Raw genomic sequence first — 21,645 nt, 5'->3', positions numbered from 1 at the left:
GAGGTAAAGATGCGGCGGCGTTGGGGGGCAGTTGGCGTGGGCGCAGGTGGAACAGCACAGATGCCAAACTGTATAAGAGAGTGATCGGTGATGGGAAGAGCTGACAACTCACAGATTGATAATGTGATCCCCCGAGAGATAATTAAGTCCAATGTATGACCTAACCTGTGAGTGGGACCAGATATAGACTGTGTGAGATCCAGAGAGTTTAGGAGAGATTTAAAGTTATTGGCCAACTCATCTGAGGGCAGCAGACATGGATGTTAAAGTCCCCACAGATTAGGATGTTATCAAACTTTGGCATAAACTCTGCTAGAAACTCGGAAAACTCACTCAGGAAATCCTTTTTCAGTTTAGGTGGCCGATAAATGACAGCACACAGAATGGGACAGGGCAGAGTCAATACAAACATTTGGAGCTCAAAGCTGGAGTACCCCCTGGTGGACAGTTGGCGGCAGTTCAAGGACTGCTTGTATACGGTGGCTATCCCCTCCAGCCCTTCCCGTTTGTCTCGGGGAGTTTAGGAACAGGTAGCCGGAGGGGAGGAGCTCCGAGAACAGACTGACATCACCTGGTGGCAGCCACGTTTCCACGAGGAAGAAGAAATCCAGATTGCGGGAGGAGATGATATCATTGAAGACAAACGTTTTCTTGTTGATCGATCTGGCGTTGCAAAACCCATGCGGAGCGAGGACGAGGCGGCAGGCAGCGCTGTCATACGAGTAATCGGGCGGAGGTTTTCCAGGACACGGCCGCGGCGAGGATTTCTCCCACCAACACCAATTTGGGGTAGAGATGGCGGAGTCCGGGCCAACAGGAAGAAGCCAGCGGTAACATTCCCGAGCTCTACTGGGGACGGCGCAGGCAGGTCCAATCAGCTCACTAGTCCAAGGCAGTTTCAGGTAGGATCGAAGCTTGACATGTAGCCCTCCTCTCCGACCACGTCTTCTGCGGCGCTTACTGCCTGGACGCCGACAGGCAGGGCGACTGAGGAAGGCAGGAATTGATGACAGCAGTGGTGGCGGAGGGTTGTGGAATTTCCCGTTAACAGGATGATTAAACGGAAAACGCAGTTCTAGAAGCGTAGCTCGGTCATATGTAACGGCCGATGACACGACTACAAATCCATAAGACAGCAGGACACAGAGGAGAAAGCGGACTGCCAGACACAGCGGCGCCATCTTGACTCCTGGACTCCTTGACTCATTTGAACTCTGGAAGTGCCTGGCTCCTTGGGTCCTTCTCCCAGCATCCACCTCCTCCAAATATGACAGACCCATTATTTATACTACACAATTAGATCATTCCCATCGCTCAAATGTCCCTGACATTGATATATCAAAGTTCCACAAGATGGCAGCATGTGTAGACGCAGCGACAAGGCACTCTTCTTTGATCATTGAGAGAAGTGAACTTTTCAGCCTGAAACAACACTGGTCTGGGTGGACCCACTGAGAAGGGTTTGACTCGTTTCCAGAGAGGATGCGTCATCAAAAACACACGGAAAGGAGGTGATGCAAATGAGCCAGCATCAGAGCTTGGAAAACCACGACTTCACATAATCCAGGGGTTCCAAGTGGCTTTCTCACCTACATCCACTCCCTGGTTAATAAGATGGACAAGATAAAAACTACAGGACATCAACAACTGGCCCTGATCTAGTTTAAACAATGTCCCTGATTTTGCTGTGTTGGATTTGTTCTCTGTAAATAAAACTATTCTTTGGAAACTGTTGATCTGCTGTATCTCTGTCCACACCTGAGTCTCTGAATCTGAACTGTGACAGTTTTTTGGATATAAACCAACAATCAGGAGAAGTGGCCCAATTATATCTCATAACTCATATATGCATTATTGACTCTTTTTGGGAATCTTCTGCATGTTTGTTTTGTGCTTACAGAGAACCCGGACAAATGGTTCCTTTATTTTTTTATTCACATATTTTAGAATGAACTCTAAAATGCCAGCTGATGTTGGACATTAGCAGAAAGAGGGTTTTGAGAAAATCTTACATTTATTTACAGTTGAATATGTTTTCAGTATCACATGATTATAGATATACAACAATGAGTAACTATATTCAGTAAGCTCACCACACTTCTCAATGTATATTATTATGTATTTGCTGAACAGGAACATTGTGAGAGCTCAGCTACCTGTCGCAATAGTAATAAGAGACTTGCAGGTATGAATAACATTACAGAACTGTTTTTTGCCTTCAGTCAGTAGAAACAAAACAAATATGTGAACACAGATATTACATCAGGAAAACTCTGTGTTAAGTGAGGAGGCAGTGTTTTCACTAATCCTCATCTGGCATTCTCCACAAAGAAAAGATGGCAGTTAAAAACACACTGGCACTTATCACATAAAAAACTATGAAGACCTTGTTGATTTGCTTTGCCACAGCGGTCCAGTAACCAGGTATCTTCTCTTCTTTTTCACCCTCCATTGCTGTCATTGTGTTTTCAATCTGCTGCAGCTCCTCTGAGACTTTTTCCAAAGTGAAGGACACCTCCATCAGCTGGCTGCTGCTGTCCTGCAGAAAAAGTTCAACTTAAGAAACACTCAGGTTTGTATTATTATTTGTTTCCATTGAGACTGGAATGTCAACATTTGTTCTTTATGGGAAGAATGATTAGAAAATCCAAAAATTAGCATCGGTTTCATAATTTCTTTGACTTTGTAAATCATAGGTTAACTCAGTTCTTACCTCTTTGGTGTTTGGTGTTTGATTAGTAGAAACATCACTGATAGATGCACAGTTTCCACATTTCTTCACTTCTGGAAGGATACATCAGGAACAACAATTCACAAACAGTTTGACTGATATTGAGCATTTCACAGTTATTATAAATAGCGTACCCTTAAAACAACTTTGTTTGCTCCTGTTCAGGCTTAAGTCACTGTTTGTCTCATTGTTTTGGGATGCAGCATCTTTCTCCATTAAATACATCACAAAGATTGTCTCCAGGAGACTCAACATCATCAATCCAAACATCCCAATGCAGAAGAGCGCTGAAGGGAGGAGACAGCATCATGAATGTAGAGAAGTGACAAGTGAAATGCAATCCTATTCGGAAAAAAAAAGTTTCTGCTTAATTACCAATCAGGGGGATCCTGTCCGATGAGGAAGGCAGAATCTCATTGAGAATGAGTTGCATGACTGTGACAGCGAGCATCACAGTGACCTTGAAGCTGAGCTTCTCTCCCCCACTGTCTGATATCAGGAAAGAGCTCAAGTCCAGACAGAAGAAGAAGAGGACAGGCACCAAGAAGTTAGCGATGTAGAGGACTGACCTCCTCTTCACATGAATCTGTGGAAAAAGGTACAGAAGGTCCATCATGCTCCTGATGTCCTCCAAGATGACATAAGTGAACAATAGAGCTGTCACAGTAAAGTTATATTCATGTCTTTTATCAAAAAGTCTTGTTTCTCAAATCTTGTGTATGTCCAAAATAAATACCATATCAATCACAAATCTGCTTACTTTGTTCTTCCTGTTTATTGGAGTCCATTGATTCCACAACTTCTTTTGCAAGACTTAATTGCCCAAAAAATAATCATCTTAAAGAACTTCATGTGTGTTTTACATGATCAGTAAGACGCTCCCAATGCAAACAGAAAACCTTGCCACCCTCTCACATTTGGAGCCTGTCCCTGCTGACAATGGAAAATGTTGACAGACACACACTGACATTCACATTGAGTGTGGGGCTTGGGATCGTGACGACATCACTTGGAGTCGCGGCCATGTTGGGAGCTCTCTCCCGTTGTTGACTTGGACCGCGAACACACTGTGTACAGACGTGCTGTCCTCACTCGTGCGGACACATTCGCTATTTTTTCAATCTACAATTCCAACCCTGCCCAGACGTCATTGTGTTGTCGGTTGTGATAGCAGAACACACGATCGCCAGGTTAAAAAGATCCAAAATGGACTTTGCTTTTATCATTTGCCTGCTTGGAAGCGCCATCAAGAAGAACAACTTTCTGCACTGACAAAATCTCGCCATCTCGCTTGGATCGCGGCTGTAAGACGACCAAACATAACCTTTCATTGCATTCCAATGTGGGCCTTAATGCGCAGAGGTAAAGATTCCTGTCTTCACAAAATTCCGCTGTCAGCTAGATGCAAGAGATGTGGAGAACACCAGAAAAATTGCCCACCTCCTCATTCACGTTGAAAGGGTAATCATAAGCACCATCCGCAACAAATACACTATCTGTGAAAGCAACAATTCACATGGTTTTGCCCTGCAAGGACGAGGATCTGACTTTCCTTGATGAGATAGTTACTGTATGTTGCACGCTGACAAACATGAGCCCAGGTGTTCTGCTGAAATGAATGCCTGTTAAGTGGAGCTATAAATGTCTGTGGTATACTTACCCACTATTTTTTTTTAATAAACACACTGAAATGTATCTCAGATGTTTTTTTTTTTGTTTGTTTATTTTTTGTGTTTATTGAAATGAAGTGTCTCATAACAAATGCAGCACTGCAGTCATAAATATATTCTATCAAAATTAACAAAATGACCAGTAGTGCAAACAAAATATTCAAATATAATAATGTTAAGAGGAGAAAATAAAGTAAATAACACAGAATAAATAGTAGTTTTTCAAAACTACATGAAAGGGTGTTTGTAAAACTTGCAAAATATTTGATGGTTGTGTTGATGAGCCAGCAGAGCAAGCGGTAAGTTAGAATTTTTCAGTGTCCTGTGTTTATTTTGTGTTAGCTATAAAAGTTATTTTAGATGGTAAGGTTGGGTGCTCGACGAAATCATCAGCGCAAAAAAGTTAGAATTACCACCAACGTCTGAAATTAACAGCCGCCAACGGCAGATGAATTTTCTGTTTGGCGAGTGAATAGCGGGGGTTATCTGCCACAAGGGGCAAGCGAGTGGAATGCGCACATGGATGAGACTCGGATGGAGTCAACTGAACAGAGCGTTTTCGGAGGAAGGAGGAAGGAGGAAAAGCAAGGAAGCGGCGCAGTAAAAGACACAGATCTAAGAAGCTTTCAGTGCCGGTTATCCTGTAGGCCCTCCAGGGGGGGCTAGAAATTAAATACGAATGAGCAAAACCGGCTGAGCAATTTCCCCTTTAAATAAGCCTGCTTTGCCTTGACTGCTGGGTGTAAACAATCATCAGAGTAAGAGACATAAACTCACACCACTGGTATGAAATCTGTCAAAACAGGTGCTGCCTTTCATGGAATTGACTTGCAAATCCAATATCTTGTCCAATCACAAGCACAACTTTGTCCGTCACCTGAGCCACAGCCTCCAGATCTTCCATTTGTATGTGGCTGAATTGTCAAATACTTACAGTGTAAAAAAGGATGGTTTGGTTGTGACCGATGTAGATGTTCTCAGTTGTCTTGGCAGATGTCAACTTCAAGAACAGCCACTCAGACTGTGTGTGCATCAAGCGCCGAGACAAATGGGTGATCCATCTATCGTCATTGTCAATGAAATTTAAAGATAAAGCTTTATCTGAAGAGAGGGAGAAAAAACTTCTGTGAATTTTTTTCAAAGATCAACAGGAAAAAAAACTACATGGTGATATGTAACAGTGTGTCGTATTTACAAAGCTTGTTGAGAGGCTCACCACGATGAATGAGAGATCTGAAGGAGAGGTTGCACTTCTGAATGTCAAAGGGAAATCTGTAAACATGCATCTTACAGGAGCTGACCACCATCTGGTCATTCCAATAGTCCACATAGCCTTCATGATCTATTTGAAGATAAGGACTCTCAGGGTTCTTGTCCTTCTCAACTCTGTGGATGAATAAATACACATAGAAAACAGTTTGAGTTTCACACTGAATCTCACTGATCTACAAAAGCTTGGCAGATATAAAAAGGGATGCAAAGATATCATTTCACTAAGGATCTCATGCAGCATGAGCAGAACATGAACATGCCATTACCCATAACATTTGATTTAATGAATATGAATTAGAGATAGACCAATGTAGATTTTTCAGGGACCATTACAATAAACATTATTGGTAGTCAACGAGGCCGATAACTGATATTTACCGCCGATGTTCATTTGAAGTAAAATTTGAAAATAATCAAATTTTTGAATAATAATAATGCATTGGTTTTATATAGCGCTTTTCAGGACACTCAAAGACGCTTTGCATTGCATTATTCATTCTCTCCATACTGGGTGGTGGTAAGCTACTACTGTAGCCACAGCTGCCCTGGGGTAGACTGACGGAAGCGAGGCTGCCAATCTGCACCATCAGCCCCTGCAAGCACCACCAACCATTCACTCTCACAACTTTCATATTTAGGCAAGGTGGGTGAAGTGTCTCGCCCAAGAACACAACGACAATTTTACACCTGCGGGAGCGGAGATCGAACCGCCAACCTTCCGGTTATAAGACGACCGGCTCTACCAACTGAGCTACTGTCGCCCCGAATAACACAAAGCCTATATATACAAACTGGAGGCAATCACTCAGACAACAAGAAAAGAGATCACAAGCAAAAGATAAGAAATACAAGAGGGAGGTGCAAACAACCAACCAAGGTGCAAACAAAACTACATAAATCAACGTCAGTCTAAATGTACACTCAAATAAAATTAATTAAGACAGAATGTTAACAACAGGAGCTTTATACTTGTAAGCTCCTCTTGGAAGAAAGAGAAGAAAGAAAGAAAGAAAGAAAGAAAGAAAGAAAGAAAGAAAGAAAGAAATGTACACTCATCTGGGCCTCACATGCTGAAATCAAAAGAAAAAGAAAAATATCAATTTTTGGAGACAAGTACCAGACATCCTTTTAAAAGACGAAAAATAAAGATCAGACTGATTTTTAAAAAAGCTGAAGGAGGGATTTCTGTTCTTCCATTTACTACAGTGTAAAGGATATTTTCCCAGCAAAAGAGGATTATTAATAACAGTGAATAATAATGTGTCTGGATTTGTGTTTTGTAGGCTACGGCAGTTTTCAAGGTTTTTCTGAAAGAGGGAAATATATGTCATATATATTTCAATATATATATGAAATATGTGCTTCTCAGTTTAATTTGTTCCAGAAAGTTCCGTGACTATTGTCAATAGAGCATGTCAATAGGTTTTCCCATACAAGTTAGCATAAAGCTAGCGGGACATTTTTCATCATGCATGTTGCGATTTACTGTGTTTGGCATCACGTCCTTGTGGAAAGCAGAATTCAGCGTTACACGATTAATCTGCCACTCGGGTGACATATCTCTTCTCTCCCGAGGTTATTTCACTGACAAAGCGTCTTCACTTCTCTCCTCTATGCACATACAGTATATCTATGGACCAGTCAATGATCGGCCGATCCGTAAGATGGATTGTGCAAAATACTGGGAGGAGTTAAAGCTAACAGATTATTGTCACAATGTGATTTGAAAATGCTGAAAATGTTTGTGGAGTTTAAGATTGTTTCTGTTTTTCCAGCGTTTGCAAAAGAGATGTAAAGTCGTTCAGTCTCTTGCAGAAATGTTACTTTTCAAAGCTGGCTTGCCACATCTTTAGTTAGGGGACTTTGATACATTCTTTATGTTATATCTCAAACGTTGACTTGTTGACCAATCATCATATTCATGGACATTCGTGGACATTCGTGGACATTCACCAGTCCACTGGGTGAATGTCCACTGGTGTGAATGTCCACTAATCGTTGTCTCTGGTTGCTTTGTCCCTGTTTTTACAGCCTCAGGCTCAGGGCTTCACTCGCTAACCACAGCTGGGACCACAGTGTCATTGCTCGGTTCGCAAATCCACAGGCTTGAGGAAGCAACGTTAGCGCTGGCTGGCCATGCTGGGTGGCCGGAAAGAAAGCCCCTCTTGCAGCTGCTATGTGCTGCTGTCGCGGCAGCCCAGCAGGCATTTCTCTCCATGAACCTTCAAGCCTGTGATTCCCCAAGAGGGCCCAGATGTGACTCCCGGGTCCATATTATATGGGGGTCCATATACAATCTTACACCGGCATGGTGTGGCCAGCGGATGTACCCAGTGTTGCTAGGGGACCTGGTCAAATGCATAAACATTGTAAACATTATTATTGACAAGTAAATGATGCAAACACTCCTAAACCATTTTACAGCAGACCATCACGTTATCACAACACCACAGTCCTTGGCTCTCAGTCAGTCCTATCCCCTTGCTTTCTTTTTTTGTCTCTGGCTCCAAAATTCCACCATGTCAGCCTCCCAGCTGGCTTCACTTTCTGATATTAGAAACAAATGGATGACATCACGAATGGTTTCCATTCAGATAAAACACAAGATATTACATTCGGCCCAAAACACCTGGAGACTCAATTAATCTGTCAGTCCTTTGATTTCTCTCTTTCAATCCCCTCACTCCAGCCAAAATAGAAGAAAGCCATCACCAGGGGAGTTTTTCCTCCTCACAGTACGCTTTTGCTTGCTCATGGTGGAACTCTTGGTTCCACCCAACCTGTGTGTGTGTGTGTGTGTGTGTGTGTGTGGTGTGTGTGTGTGGTGTGTGTGTGTGTGTGGGTGTTCAATATTCATTCTGAATTGATCATGGATTATGAACATGCATGAAATCTTTAAATTGATGTTTGTTTCATTTTCAGATGAATATAATTTTGTTGTGGAACAAATTTCTGTTATGACCCTATGTGTGAATACATGCACATGCAAAAGAAAAAAAAAACTTACATCTCGTTAATAATTAAATCTGGCTTCCACAAAGACTCAGTGGGAATGTTGAGTATTTCAAGTCCACAAAAATCATTTCGATCCCAGGAAATGTAGTCATTGAGCCAATACTAGACAAGAAAAATCAGACAATGAAAAAAATAGCGAGAGGGCCATTTATGAAATGGTTTTAAACAACTGTCTAATCATTGTGTAGTGGTTTGCAATATATTTTGCTTAAAGAAAAACATTACCATATTAAATGTGAATATGAGATAATCCATAGTCTGGTCAACTTACTCTGAGAACAAAGAAGTACAATAATATCATGAAACATGACGGCAGGAAATCTGCTTCCAACAATGGCCCACAATCCATGCATACACACTGCTCCTGGTTAATCCTGAAATTTCAGTATCACAAGTGGGATAATTCAACCCAGAGGATAAGGATAACTCTCATCTGTTTCACATCCGAGAATGTAAATAACCTCGCAGTCAGTTACTGCAGAAACCGTCTCTCTGTAACGAACCTGGTCTGGAGCAGGTTGTTCCCTCTGAACATTTCTCTCTGACTCCACCCATTTTCAGTCACGCAATGAGTTTAATTTACTCAACAATTCATTCAATTGGAGAGTTTAATGAAGCATATGTCTGTCGTCTGTCATTTAAAACAGAAAATGAGTCAGTCTTATTAGAAGTCTGTAAGGCTCAGTTGTAGAGCTGGGATTTACGGCTCTGTGAAGGGAGCCGGCTCCTGAGGAGCCGTTCATTTGAATGAGCCGTTCAAAAGACTCGCTCCCTGATGAACATCACCTGGCTCTATTAGAGACATCAGCCTCATTAGTGCAGAGTCAATCCATTATTTTCTGACAACTGACAGGTTTTACTGTCAGTCACGGGTTTTCATCTGGTGCTTTAGTTTGTTCAATAACACAGATTTAAGAGATGTTTTTCTGAACACATTACAATGTGGCTTACCTTGCATGGTGTCCCCAGAAAAAAGCTTCACAGACTGTCCTTTAACTGAGCATTTTACAGTGTGTGTGTGTGTGTGGTGTGTGTGGTGTGTGTGTGTGTGGTGTGTGTGTGTGTGTGTGTGTGTGTGTGTGTGTGTGTGTGTGTTCCATTGCTAAAACCTCTGATAAAGCGGTCCATACGGTGTTTCAAATTAACTGGTTTCCTTGTTAACTGGTGACTGACTTCCTTTAGCACTTCCTGCTGCTGCTGCCAGTAGCCGCACGTGTTGAAATCAGACTCATAAAAGGTCTGACTGACGCAGCTTTTTGTCTGGTTTTTAACATCTATCAGCAACAAGGGACGTGAAAGAAACACAGCCGCCAATTAACAGGGAAACCAGTTCTTCCAAAACACAGTTCTGCTCCAGTTTCTGAACACTTCTCCTGTCGCTGCTGCGTTCAGGTGACTGGAGCTGCTGCGGAAAACTGAAACTCAGTCGTTCACATGAAGGCAGCGATGACAGCTGGACTCAGGAGACACTCAGGAGACACGTGAAGGGGGCGTGGACAGTTTGCACAAAGGCAAGGCTCTCGGACAGCTGTGAACCGGCTCTCGTCGTTCACTTTAAAGAGCCGTTCAAACGAACGGCTCGTTCATTGAACGTCTCAGCACTACTCAGCTGGTGGAGACTTGTTTCACTAGTATGTTGTGTTCTTTTGATAACGATCCGTATTTGAAGGTGGAGAGTTCCTGCAGCATAGTAAATATTGATCATGGCATTGTTATCAGACCACACCATTTCCAGACAATTATCATTTTCGGCAGTCCAGTTTCACATCATAGTCTATCAGCTACATTCTACTTCGTAAGTGCTTAGCCTGCCTACGGGCTTCGCTAGTGGCACTCCCCTTGGCGCAGCCAATCAACTAAGACAACAAAAGCTAGACGCACAAATCCCCGCCGCCCGATGGCACTGCTCCGCGCACCCCGAGGGTATACCCTGACCGGTCCATGACCAGTCGGCATCGGGCCTATCACCCTGCTCATCGAGCAAGATTTTCACGAGCGCTGCTTTGCCTGCATCGGGTGACAGCATCACTGCCAGGGGCCTTCCTGCCTGCCTGCCCTGCCTCGCTCTGCCGCTCGAGGTAACCCAGCGGCGAGCAGCCTTCTTGGGCGCCATCTCACCGGCTCCCGCACATGCAGCAGCAGCAGCAGCAGCGTCTGTGTGTCTGTGTAGCACTGTCTCCCGCCTGCTACGTGAGGAGAAGTGGCGTAGCCGGCACAAAAAAAACTGCAAATCGTCTCGCTGCAGCCAGCATCGTTGCACTACGATTCCCAGAATGCCTTGGGGACCAGTCACATGACCAGACAGCCGCTAAGCGCTCGTAGCTAAGCTTCTCGGTTCAAACAGATCGTCAAAAAACTGTGCAAATGGTCGTGCCGCAGCTGGCATCGTGATTAAAAAAATAAGAAGCTTTTGGTCGAGTTGGTAAGCAGCTTACACTCAAGTCGGCACTGACCAACTCGGCAACTTGAGAGCCCCCCCCCCCCCCCCCCCCCCCCCCCCGGCAAGGCCGACTTGGCTTGATGCCAACTTGACTGTATCCCGGGGGCGGTGCCGAGTTGGCCAGGGCCGACTTGGATTGGTGCCGACCTGACTATAATCCGGTTTCTGCGTGGGGCGTGTCGGCTACGGCCACCCCTCAGGCATGGGGTCTCCCCGTGGGACCTCCACATTGTGTTGGAGGGTCTTAAGGGGCTCCCCTTTTTGGGCCTTTGGAGCAGGCGGAGGACCGCTTTCTCTCCTTCAAGGCCGCCATCTTGTTAGCGCTAGCATCCGCGAAGTGAGTTGGGGATCTCTGCGCCTTGTCGGTCCACCCATCCTGCATGGTGTTCAGCCAGGATGGGGGACTCGTACATCTCTGGCCTAACCCGGCCTTTCATCCCAAGGTGATCACTTTGGACTTCCAGTCACGAGTGATCCGGATCAGAACGCTTAGCTCCCTGCCTGGCTCGTCTGAGGATGACCCACGGCTGCGGTTGCTATGCCTGATTAGGGCCCTGCGTTATTATGTCCAGCGCACAGCTGGCTTTCACACCACGGACCAGCTGTTTGTGAGGTTTGAAGCCTGGGGGCGTGGAGCCCCGCTGACCTCTCAGCGTCTCATCCACTGGGTGGGGGGCGCTATTGCAGCTCCCTAGAAGGCACAGAATCTCTTGCCGCCAACAGTGATTCATACTCATTCCACACGGCGTGTGGCTGTCTCTGCGGCCCTGTGCAGGGGGGTCACGGTGAGTGACATCTGCCAGGCTGCCTCCTGGGCCTCTGCATCCGCTTTTGTGCCTTCATATCTGTTGGGTATGTGAACGGACACTGTGGCCATGTCGGTTTTCAGCGAGAACACTAGTTCTATCGCTCAACCGTGTCGGTCCCTCTGGCCTGGCTGCCATGTCCCAAGTGGGGTCGCGGACCAGGGCTTTCCCACCTGCCGCTTGGCTTTGCCGCGGTCTGCGGTTGTTGTGACTGTGGCGGTGCTCAGCGGGAACAGGAGTTTTGCCGCTTACCATGTTGGTCTTCTTGCCTGGCTGCCGTGTCCCGGGTGGGGTTGCAGGCCAGGGTTGTCTTCCCTGCCTGCCACTGTGGCTTGCCCCGGCTGGCGTGTGTGTGTGTGTGTGTGTGTGTGTGTTGCTGTGGCGATGCTTGTTCACGTCGCGGGCGGTGTGTCGGCGTATGGATGCCTTGTTCTTCGGGAGTTCTGGGGCCGTTATGGACGTACGGTTTGTTTACCTCCGTCTTATGCACCAGTCCAGTCAGCATGCCAGCTGGGGGTACGTTCATCGACCTACGGCCTTCGCCTGGGTGTGTGCCACTAGCGAAGCCCGTAGGCGGGCTAAGCACTTACGAAGTAGAATTAATAGTTACTGGACGTAACTCCAGTTCTACGAGTAAGTGTGTGCCCGCCTACCTGCTGGCCCAGCTGTCTGCTTCCCTTACTTGGCTGATTCAGAAGAAGGGAGAATGGCTGCCTCCAGCTCGGGGTATACCCTCGGGAGGCGTGGAGCTGCGCCATCGGGCGGCGAGGATTGTTGCGTCGAGCTTTTGTTGTCTCAGTTGATTGGCTGCGCCAAGGGGAGTGCCGCTAGCGAAGCCTGTAGGCGGGCACGCACTTACTCATAGAATTGGAGTTATGTCCAGTAACTACTAATACAACCAGTTCCGTCCTTTTTTGCAAATAACAGTGTTTCATGCAATGTCAGAGATGCCTGATAAATATTTATCTATCTATCTATGAGAAGACATTTATGTGTGTGAAAGCAGCATGATGTACCATCAACAAACCACTTGATATTTATTTTGCATTGTAAAACATTTTTAAAATCATCATGGTTCTCCCATGAGATTTTTCCATAGTGTCACTTGTTTGAACAATGTTTTTATATTTCATTTTATGCTGTACCAAGTGTGCTTCTACCAGTCCGATTGCACCTATAGTAGATAAATTATTATTCTGCAATTCAAGCACTTTTCCCAGCAACATTATTGTGATTTCACAGGACTGATGCATTGAGCCAAGCAGCAATGTCCTCCCTCTTTTTTGTAGATGCATCCTTACACTACTTTCTAAAAACATATTTAAATGCACCATATGACCACATTAAAAAGAAAACCCCTCCCTCTGCTTCGCTGTTGCCATGGTGACTCAACAAAACAGGGATCCATTTATGCTGTCTTTTTAAGACAAAACATTTATATCGTGTCACAGCTTACATGACACTTTAGGAGATGATTTAATGGAAAAACATAAAGATAGTCAACTAAATTAAGAGAACCAATATTTCAGTAATAAAGCCAACCCAGTGTCATTGTAACCCTTCAAAGTAGACTGCTAAATGGTGGGGTGATTTTGCATGGTGGGTTGTGCATGAAGATAAGGGAAAGTTTGTCACTTTTCTCAGAAAGGTGAAGATTTTCTGTTTTGATGTTAGAGTGAAGTTTGTGGGTAGGGTGGTGGGGGTCTATAAGGAAAGCAGGCTTGGTTCTAGTAGGAACAAAGGCGTGACGTGAGCAGCTTATGGATTCAGATGGAGAAAATGAAGATGAAAAAAAGACAGCTATGCATAAACTACTGCATCAAATATGCTGGCTCATCAACTTAAAACTTTGCACGTTTGCTTGTATAGGTTTGATCTGACATCCTTAAGATTTCTCCCACATCTCAAAAACATAATTCAAAGGTGCATTACTCATTGCCCTAAAAGGGGACATATTATGCTATTTTTCAGTCGCGTCATATAGGTCTAAGAAGTCCAAAAACATGGTATTTAAGTTTGTTCGCCCCAAATTCATCCTTTGTTGAGTTTCAGAGGTCTAAAAAGTGGCTCTGACGAGCCCTCCTCAGAACAGGCTGTTTCTGAGCCTGCTGCCCGGTATGCACTTGAACGCATCTCACCACGCCCACTCTCTCTCACACACACACACACATGGTGGGGGCACTGTCAGGGGGAGGAGTTAAATCCACTTATTTCAGGACAAAGGGACCAAACTCAAACGTTTCATCAGGCATTTTCACAAAATGTGGTGTAGCAAGATAGGGAGAAAACAGACAATTTTCAAATTTGAATGTCATAATGAGGCTACGCAACACATACTCCTATAAGAAACTCTTCACAAAGTGAAAAAAGCATAATATGTCCCCTTTAAAGGCTGGCAAAGACATATGTTTGAAAACAATTAGCCAGTTGGATGGATGACTAGATGGATGGATGGATGGATGGATGGATGGATGGATGGATGGAGCAATGAATGATATTGTATGTAGAAACAAAAAGAAAATCAAAGCACAAAAATAGAAACTCACCACATCCAGTATGGAGGAAATCAGCATTTCAAAGTATACCTTCGTATCATTTCTAAAGTGTTTGACAGGCCGACTCATGGTGAACAGTTCTTTGTTCTTTGTCAAGTTGAGATAGTCTAAAACGGCTTGATAGCTGCAGTTCCCCTCATGTTCTGTCACATTGTCTGGAAAAGCAGAAAGACACAGTCTGTCATGTAATTTAAAAATAGCAGTGAATGGCTATAGCAGTTTTGAGGGAACAATCTAATCACATTTTCTTTTAAGATAATTTGGATGTGGATGTTCATTGCCCTACCTGCTGTTTTCTCCTCTAAACTGCTATTATATGGATGATGATCATCATGAAGCTCTTGGAACTTCGAGACACGTCCACCTGACAAAAAAATAAAAGTGCAGTAATTAATACTAACCCTTTAAAGACAATGTTTTTTCCAGCTGGGGGAGTGTGTGTGTGTGTGTGTGTGTGTGTGTGTGTGTGTGTGTGTGTGGGGGGGGGGGGGGGGGGGGGGGGGGTCAGGAAGCTCTGCCAAAAACAGTAATGCAAGCACAACTCCAAGTCCAACCAAATGCATTACATTATACACACAACCTGGACAATGTATTAAAGCAGAGGCTCCACAAATTCTGACTAATTAATGGGGAAACAGTTTTAAAAAAAGAAGAAGCTTAGTTTCTCAAAAAAAAAAAATCTTTCTTAAAAGCAGAGAACCAAAATACAACACAGTCTTTATTTGATTGTCATAAGTGTTGCACAATACCATCCTTTGGAAAATACTGTACTTTCAGTCAGGAAATTTCAGTCAGAAGGCGATTTCAAAACTTTGAAAACATCACAAGGAAATAAACCCCTGAATCTTTTGTGACATGTAAAAGAAAGACAAGCAAAACATGTCGTTCCAGTATATTAATAATTCTCAAGATTTCATTATTTAGATTTAAATTTCTGTTAAAGGTTTCTTTGAAATTTACCATGATTGCATTTGAAGCAAAGGGAAGAAATGCACAAGTTAATATTTCTCTTCAAAGGTTAAAGTATCGTGTTGGCCCGAATATAAGACGATGTTTTTTTCCATATTATATTATTAGCATTATAATCGCGGACTTACGGTAGATGGTCAATACGCATCCGCATCCGCGCCGCTAGATGAAGCCAAAGTATCACTGAGCAGAGAGCGAGTGGAGCGATGAAATGAGATCAAATGATCTGATGAAAAATGGCGGATCATCTGGAACAAAGGGGCTCGAACGCTGGACAACTGAGCAAACAACAGAGGCGAAGTTGTGATACCAGCTTTAAACTGATGGGGATCAATGCAGCAGAGTCATCAAACAACTGTCAAGCCGCCAGGAGGTCTGGTGTAGCAGAGCCTCGTTCTTATTGGAGAGCACAGAAAAAACGCCTACAGATGCTAACGCTATGAGAAAAGCTTTCCGTGGTCCTGAGAGAAGCTTCAGAGAGACTGATAGAAGGGTGAGTGAAAACGTCTCTGAAAAACGAAAAGACGGAATGTCCACCACCAGAGCCGGGATTCAGCTAAAGGCACTGGACAGTTATTTACATCATTTATGCAGTTTTGACCCCTTGAGGCTTCTTATTTGTTACTTATTGTTTCTTATTTTGAGAAAGAGAATATATTTTTTAATTTTATATCTCGTGAAATGTTATCTCAGTTGTGAGTTTTTGAGTTTATAATAATTGTATAATAAAAAGTTGTTTTATGAGTGACCTTACTGTCTTCAGCTTTGTTTTTTTTTTTCACAAAATGATCTTTGAAAAATAGGGGTCGTGTTATAATCGGAGTCGTCTTATATTCGGGCCAATACGGTATTTCAAGTACAATTTAAAGGGCTATATCCGCAACAAGAGAATTAGTGTTCAGGACTGTTTCTTCATGTCTCTGAACTACAGACTGTGAAGTGAATCTGTAGGAAATCCTCAGTAGGACAGAGAAATGCTCTGTGATGAAAGTGTTTGATATTGAATCTGACTGAATCTATTGACTATTGACTTCGTACTAAACCCCTGAAGTGAGTGATTTAACATATTTGAAAAAAAATATACATTTCTGTCTCAGAAACACACAACACAGAATTGCATGTCACCAGTGGCTTGTTTTTCTGAACATCAGTTAAAGGACATCTTGCTAAATATTTCAATTTAATGTGGAGGCACAGATACAAAATAAATAAAACAGTTAATTTGATTTAGCATTAATGTACAATGTCATGCATGATATAGAAGTAGAGATCACAGCTTACCAGTGAGGAGGAGCAGAATGAAGTAACCTACAAGCATAGTAAGACTAAACATAGCTTCATTCACTTCTAAGATCTGCACTGTCTGGAGAGGATCAGTCCTGTGTGGCTTATAGTAGAAAAGATTGTAACAACCAACCTTTTATTGGCTTTTGTTCAGCTGTGACTGACTGGCAACACCCACAGCACTCCACAGTGTGTAGGCAAATTAACTCAACTTTCAACCACAACTGTTTCTGTGGTCATACTAATTGCGAGAGAATGTTCACTCTTTTAGATAGATATTTGTGTAAAAAGACTTTGGTAAAAGTTAATGCAGCCTGGTTTCTTGATGGTCTGTCCTCCGTCCCTCCCACCATTAGTGGAAACAGGCCTGTAGGATTCAGAAGCTGAACCATCAGTGAAGGCCATGTGAGATGCAGGCTCCTCTGGTGTAATTCTAATCTAAGGACTACTGGAATCGAACTAATGGCTCTCACAATGTTAACTCTGATGATAACTGCAGTGTCATTGTTTTGAGAATGGTCCTTCAAAGAGCAGCGGGTGTCAGTGGGACAGCTGAGGTCAGAAACATCTCAATTCACTGTAACCTCCTCCAAATCTTTTGATTTGATCCCAAGCTGCTTCCAGACACTGGAAGTAGAGTCTCAGCAGCAGGTGATGGACCAACCAAAATATCTCCTCAGATGAGGAGGAGTCTGGTAAGCTTCTGATAGGAGGCCACCACGGTGCAGCTTCATCATATGAAGGTCTGAAACAGTTCCTCTGGAGGAGCAGTCAATCCATTTCGACTCTCCCCTCGACGGTCAAGCTTCTAACTCTATCATGAAGAGACCCTAATTTTATTTAACCTTCATCCAACATAATTCCGAGCTGTTTTGTTTTTTTTTTTTTCTTTGGATTTGATCTCAGCTGACTTTTCGTTGACACATTCTGCAGGTCTCAGTCAGATGTGATCCTATGTGAAGTCTACGTCCAGTCTTCTATTTCATTGAATATTTTTTTTTCCCCTCATTTGTGCACTCCTACATCATCTTTCAATCAATCAATCAATCAATCAATCAATCAATCAATCAATCAATCAGTCTTTGTTTGTAAAACCACTTTTCATATTCATAAAAACAGCGCAAAGTTGAACATTTTTATTTTATTGTTTCTCTCCATGGGGGTTTGGGATGGCCCTTGATTGTTTTAGTTAAAAGTGGAGCTACTGAGTCTGGACTTCAGTTTACTGTTAAAATCATCAACGATAAAATTACACGGTGCAGGTAAAATCACAGCAGGAGTGCTCTGTAAAGTCTCTATAAAATCTGCAGCCACTTCAGAAGTAAGGCAGCGTCTCCTCACTGCTCTCACCGGGGCTTCCTGCTGGTTAAAACTGGTGATGTTAAAAAACGCACAGTAGTGGTCAGACACAGCCAGGTCAACAACAGAAGACACACTAATGGACAAACCGTGGGTTATAACCAGGTCCAGGGCGTGTCCTCTGTTGTGAGTTGGCTGTGTGACATGCTGTTTAAAATCTAAGCAGTTTAAAAGGTTTAAAATTTCTCTGGACATAGAGTCCGAGATGTCATCAACATGTAAGTTAAAATCACCAATTATTAAAATTCTACTATATTAAGAATGAATTCCTTGAAATGAATGATTTCCTTGAGCTCTGTGTTTTTGGACGTTTGATCATTTTTTGTTTTCACTTTAGCTTCATCTCCTGTGGGCTCCATGCCTTCAGGATTTTAATTACTGCATTTTTTGGGCTATAAAGTGTATTAGGTTTACTCAAAAATCAACAGTGCGCCTTATAACCCAGTGCACTTTAAGTATGAACCGCATGGCCACCCTAGAAAAGCCCCAAAGAAGAAAGACTTCCACAATGGTGCCTGGTAACGTCACTAAATTCACCTTTTTATTTACGTACTTGATATTGTGCCCTGCGACAGACTGGCGAACTGTTTTGTAGTCATGTTGGCGTGATTATGGCTACAATAAGTTCTAAGGCTTAATAAACCAACATTATGACACCCAACTCGTCTTCCTATCAACCAGACCCTGGGGGTCGCTGCCCTTATTGACTGTGGACCAGGCCACGAAGAATGCAGGGAAGCGGGACTGTTGGGCCGTTTTTGGGCCATTTTATGTGTTTATCGTGTTTATTTGTGTTCCGTTTCATTATGGTTGTGTTTTGTTTATTGATTGTGTGCTGTTGCCACGTTTTTGTGTTGTTTTTGTGTTGTTTTATTTTTTTACATCCTGTCGGACCGTGTGTGAGGGGGATTGCTGTAGGGGTGAGGTGGCCAATGTGCCAACAGGCAGGGGCTGCTAGTGTGTGCAGTTGGGTTAATTGTTTTAACAATTAACTCTAGTCTGTTGAACTCTGAAGAGCAGTCATCCTTCCTCGCTGCCTTCACTGCTCCAAGATCGCTACAATATGGTAAATAAACTCTTTGAACAAATTTATCTTGTTTGTGTCTTCTCTTGGGTCCATGGCGTTCTTGACAGGACAATCTAACCAAACATGGACCCAGTAGACTCGCGCCGCTCTGGAGATCCAGGACCACAGCCTCACTGAACAAAAATGGAAACAGCGCTCCAGGAGATGCAGGGGATGGCAGAGCACCGTGAGAATGCCTGTGGACAGCCACAGTGTGAACTCCGCTTTCTGCTCAAGGTGACCGTGTACTGACCGAATAGTCCCAAGTCGCACTGAATTAAATTTGAATTTGAAACATGTAATTTCATAAGGAGCAGTTTTATGTGTCGAAAGTCCTCAAAAACTATTGGCACCCCCAATATTTCAGGTGACAAATTAGTGACCTTTTTCTACTTTTTATTGATAATTTACAATGAATTACATAATATAACCATTTTGAATGTCAACCTTTCATACAATGTCCTCGTTGATGTTCACCAGTTAAAAGCAGAAACAACAAACATACAGTAAACCCACTAATGATGGGAAACCCTAAAATCCAAGCAGTAGTGTCCCTTGCATACAGGTGTCCCTTCTTTAGAAGATCATGATATGAGGATAAAATAGGAGACATGGTCAGAATGAGTAGAATAACATTTTTGTTTTTTTTAATACTGAACATTTATTGAAGAATGCACAAAATACAATATAGAATAAACAACAAATTCTGTCCATATGTTATTCAACCAGAAACAGAATGTCACAAACCAGACTACTTATTCATCACAGATATGTGCTCTGACAGCTAGTGATGGGTAAATGAGGCCTCATGAACCACTGTTTTTATTTTCTGAATCCACTATGGACTGACAATGAAGTGTGCTTTCAAACATTTCTTCAGTCGATAGCACATCGGACTGGATTTCATGTAGGCTGTTTTTCTGTCTGAACAAACTGGAATTTGACCGAAAAAATTGTCCAGTGGCAAGGTGCCCGCTCTTTTAGGCGTGTTAACAACAGAAAGCATGTCTATGCCATTGATAGTGAATAGAATGGATAGACCTTTGGTGACTTCAGCCACAGCGTTCCGAAATCCCGTTCCGAAGATTTCAGTGAGTTCAGCAGGTCGTCTCCATATTGAACATTTGAAACCGGGTGTAAATGTGATTGGTCCAGCCTGTCACATGACCGCATTGCGTGGACAGAGAAGGTGCGTGATAGGGCAATTTATGCAAAACTTTAACTGGGAAAATAAAATCACCAGATGATTTATGTGAAAATCAGAGTCTGGTGAAGCCAGCATGGTTGTAGAAACTAGTGATAGAGACCAAAACATGTTCTGAAACTGGGCACTTTATATGTTTATTTGCACTCTGAAAATCAACATTTTTGAATGGCTTTTTTAAACCAACATCATTGCTCCCTGCTGGAATTTCCCTGGAGTTACAGCTTTTTGTATGTCTGCATTATCTTCATGTTTAACCAGAGGAGGTTGGCGCTTGGTCCGTGCATGCAAATACATCCACTTACACTACCGGTCAAAAGTTTTAGAACACCCCAATTTTTCCAGTTATTTATTGCAATTCAAGCCACTCAAGTCCAATCAGTGGCTTGAAATGATACAACGGTAAGTGGTGAACTACCAAAGGGTAAAATAAAAAAGTAAGGTTACCCAAAACTGAAAAACAGAGTACATTTCAGAACAATAACACAAAATGGGTTAACAATTGATAGCTGTCCTGCAGCAACGGAGGGTGACCAAGCCTTAAAAAGCTGGTGCTACTAATTCCTACAGGTGTTCCAAGTTTGCTTGATTACTAACAAGCCCCTCTGTCAGCATAAAAGCAGTGTTTGAACACAATGTGGTACCATACCCTCGTGAGCATCAGTTGAACAGTATTGTACTGCAGAAAGTAGTGTGTTGCTACAGGAATGGCAAGAAAAAGGCAATTAACAGAGGAAGAGAGACAGACCATCGTTAAACCGAAAAATGTAGATCTTTCCTACAGAGGAATTACAAAGAAAGTCAAGGTGTCAGTGAGTACAGTTTCCTTCACCATTAAAAGGAAGTCAGAAACTGGGGCAAACTTTGACAGGAAGAGGTCTGGCAGACCCAAAGCCACAACTGAATCAGAGGACAAGTTTCTGAGAGTCAACAGTTTGCGTGATAGGCGGCTCACAGGACAACAGCTTCAAGCACAGGTTAATAGTGGTCGTAGTAAGTAAGTCTCTGTTTCAACTGTGAAGAGAAGACTTCGAGCTGCAGGTTTGACTGGACGCGTTGCAGCAAGAAAACCATTGCAAAGACGTCAGAATAAGACAAAGAGGCTTGCCTGGGCCAAGAAACACTGCCATTGGACTACTAAAGACTGGAAAAAGGTATTATGGACTGATGAATCAAAATCTGAAATCTTGGGTTCATCATGCAGGATCTTTGTACGGCGTCGAGCAGGTGAAAGGATGCTTCCACAGTGTGTGGCTTCAACTGTCAAACATGGA

The 21,645-nt window shown here is 43.1% G+C and overlaps 1 protein-coding gene across 1 annotated transcript; it reads right to left on the bottom strand.

The window, feature by feature from the left end:
- Positions 1 to 419: 419 nt before the first annotated feature.
- Positions 420 to 16,776, bottom strand: LOC115393755 (5-hydroxytryptamine receptor 3B-like). Its single transcript, XM_030098862.1, has 11 exons — positions 16,740 to 16,776; positions 14,465 to 14,644; positions 12,044 to 12,054; positions 8,681 to 8,790; positions 5,618 to 5,787; positions 5,336 to 5,502; positions 3,107 to 3,317; positions 2,878 to 3,018; positions 2,714 to 2,784; positions 2,356 to 2,539; positions 420 to 1,117 (listed from the first exon to the last, which is right to left on the bottom strand). Exons 1-11 carry the CDS (start codon positions 16,774 to 16,776, stop codon positions 420 to 422), a joined length of 1,980 nt encoding a protein of 659 aa, XP_029954722.1.
- Positions 16,777 to 21,645: the final 4,869 nt, after the last annotated feature.

The sequence above is a fragment of the Salarias fasciatus genome, chromosome 8 (assembly GCF_902148845.1).
Source record: "Salarias fasciatus chromosome 8, fSalaFa1.1, whole genome shotgun sequence".
Lineage (NCBI taxonomy): Eukaryota > Metazoa > Chordata > Actinopteri > Blenniiformes > Blenniidae > Salarias > Salarias fasciatus.
Note: the sequence above shows the minus strand (reverse complement) of the source record. Positions and strands in the feature narration are given on the sequence as shown.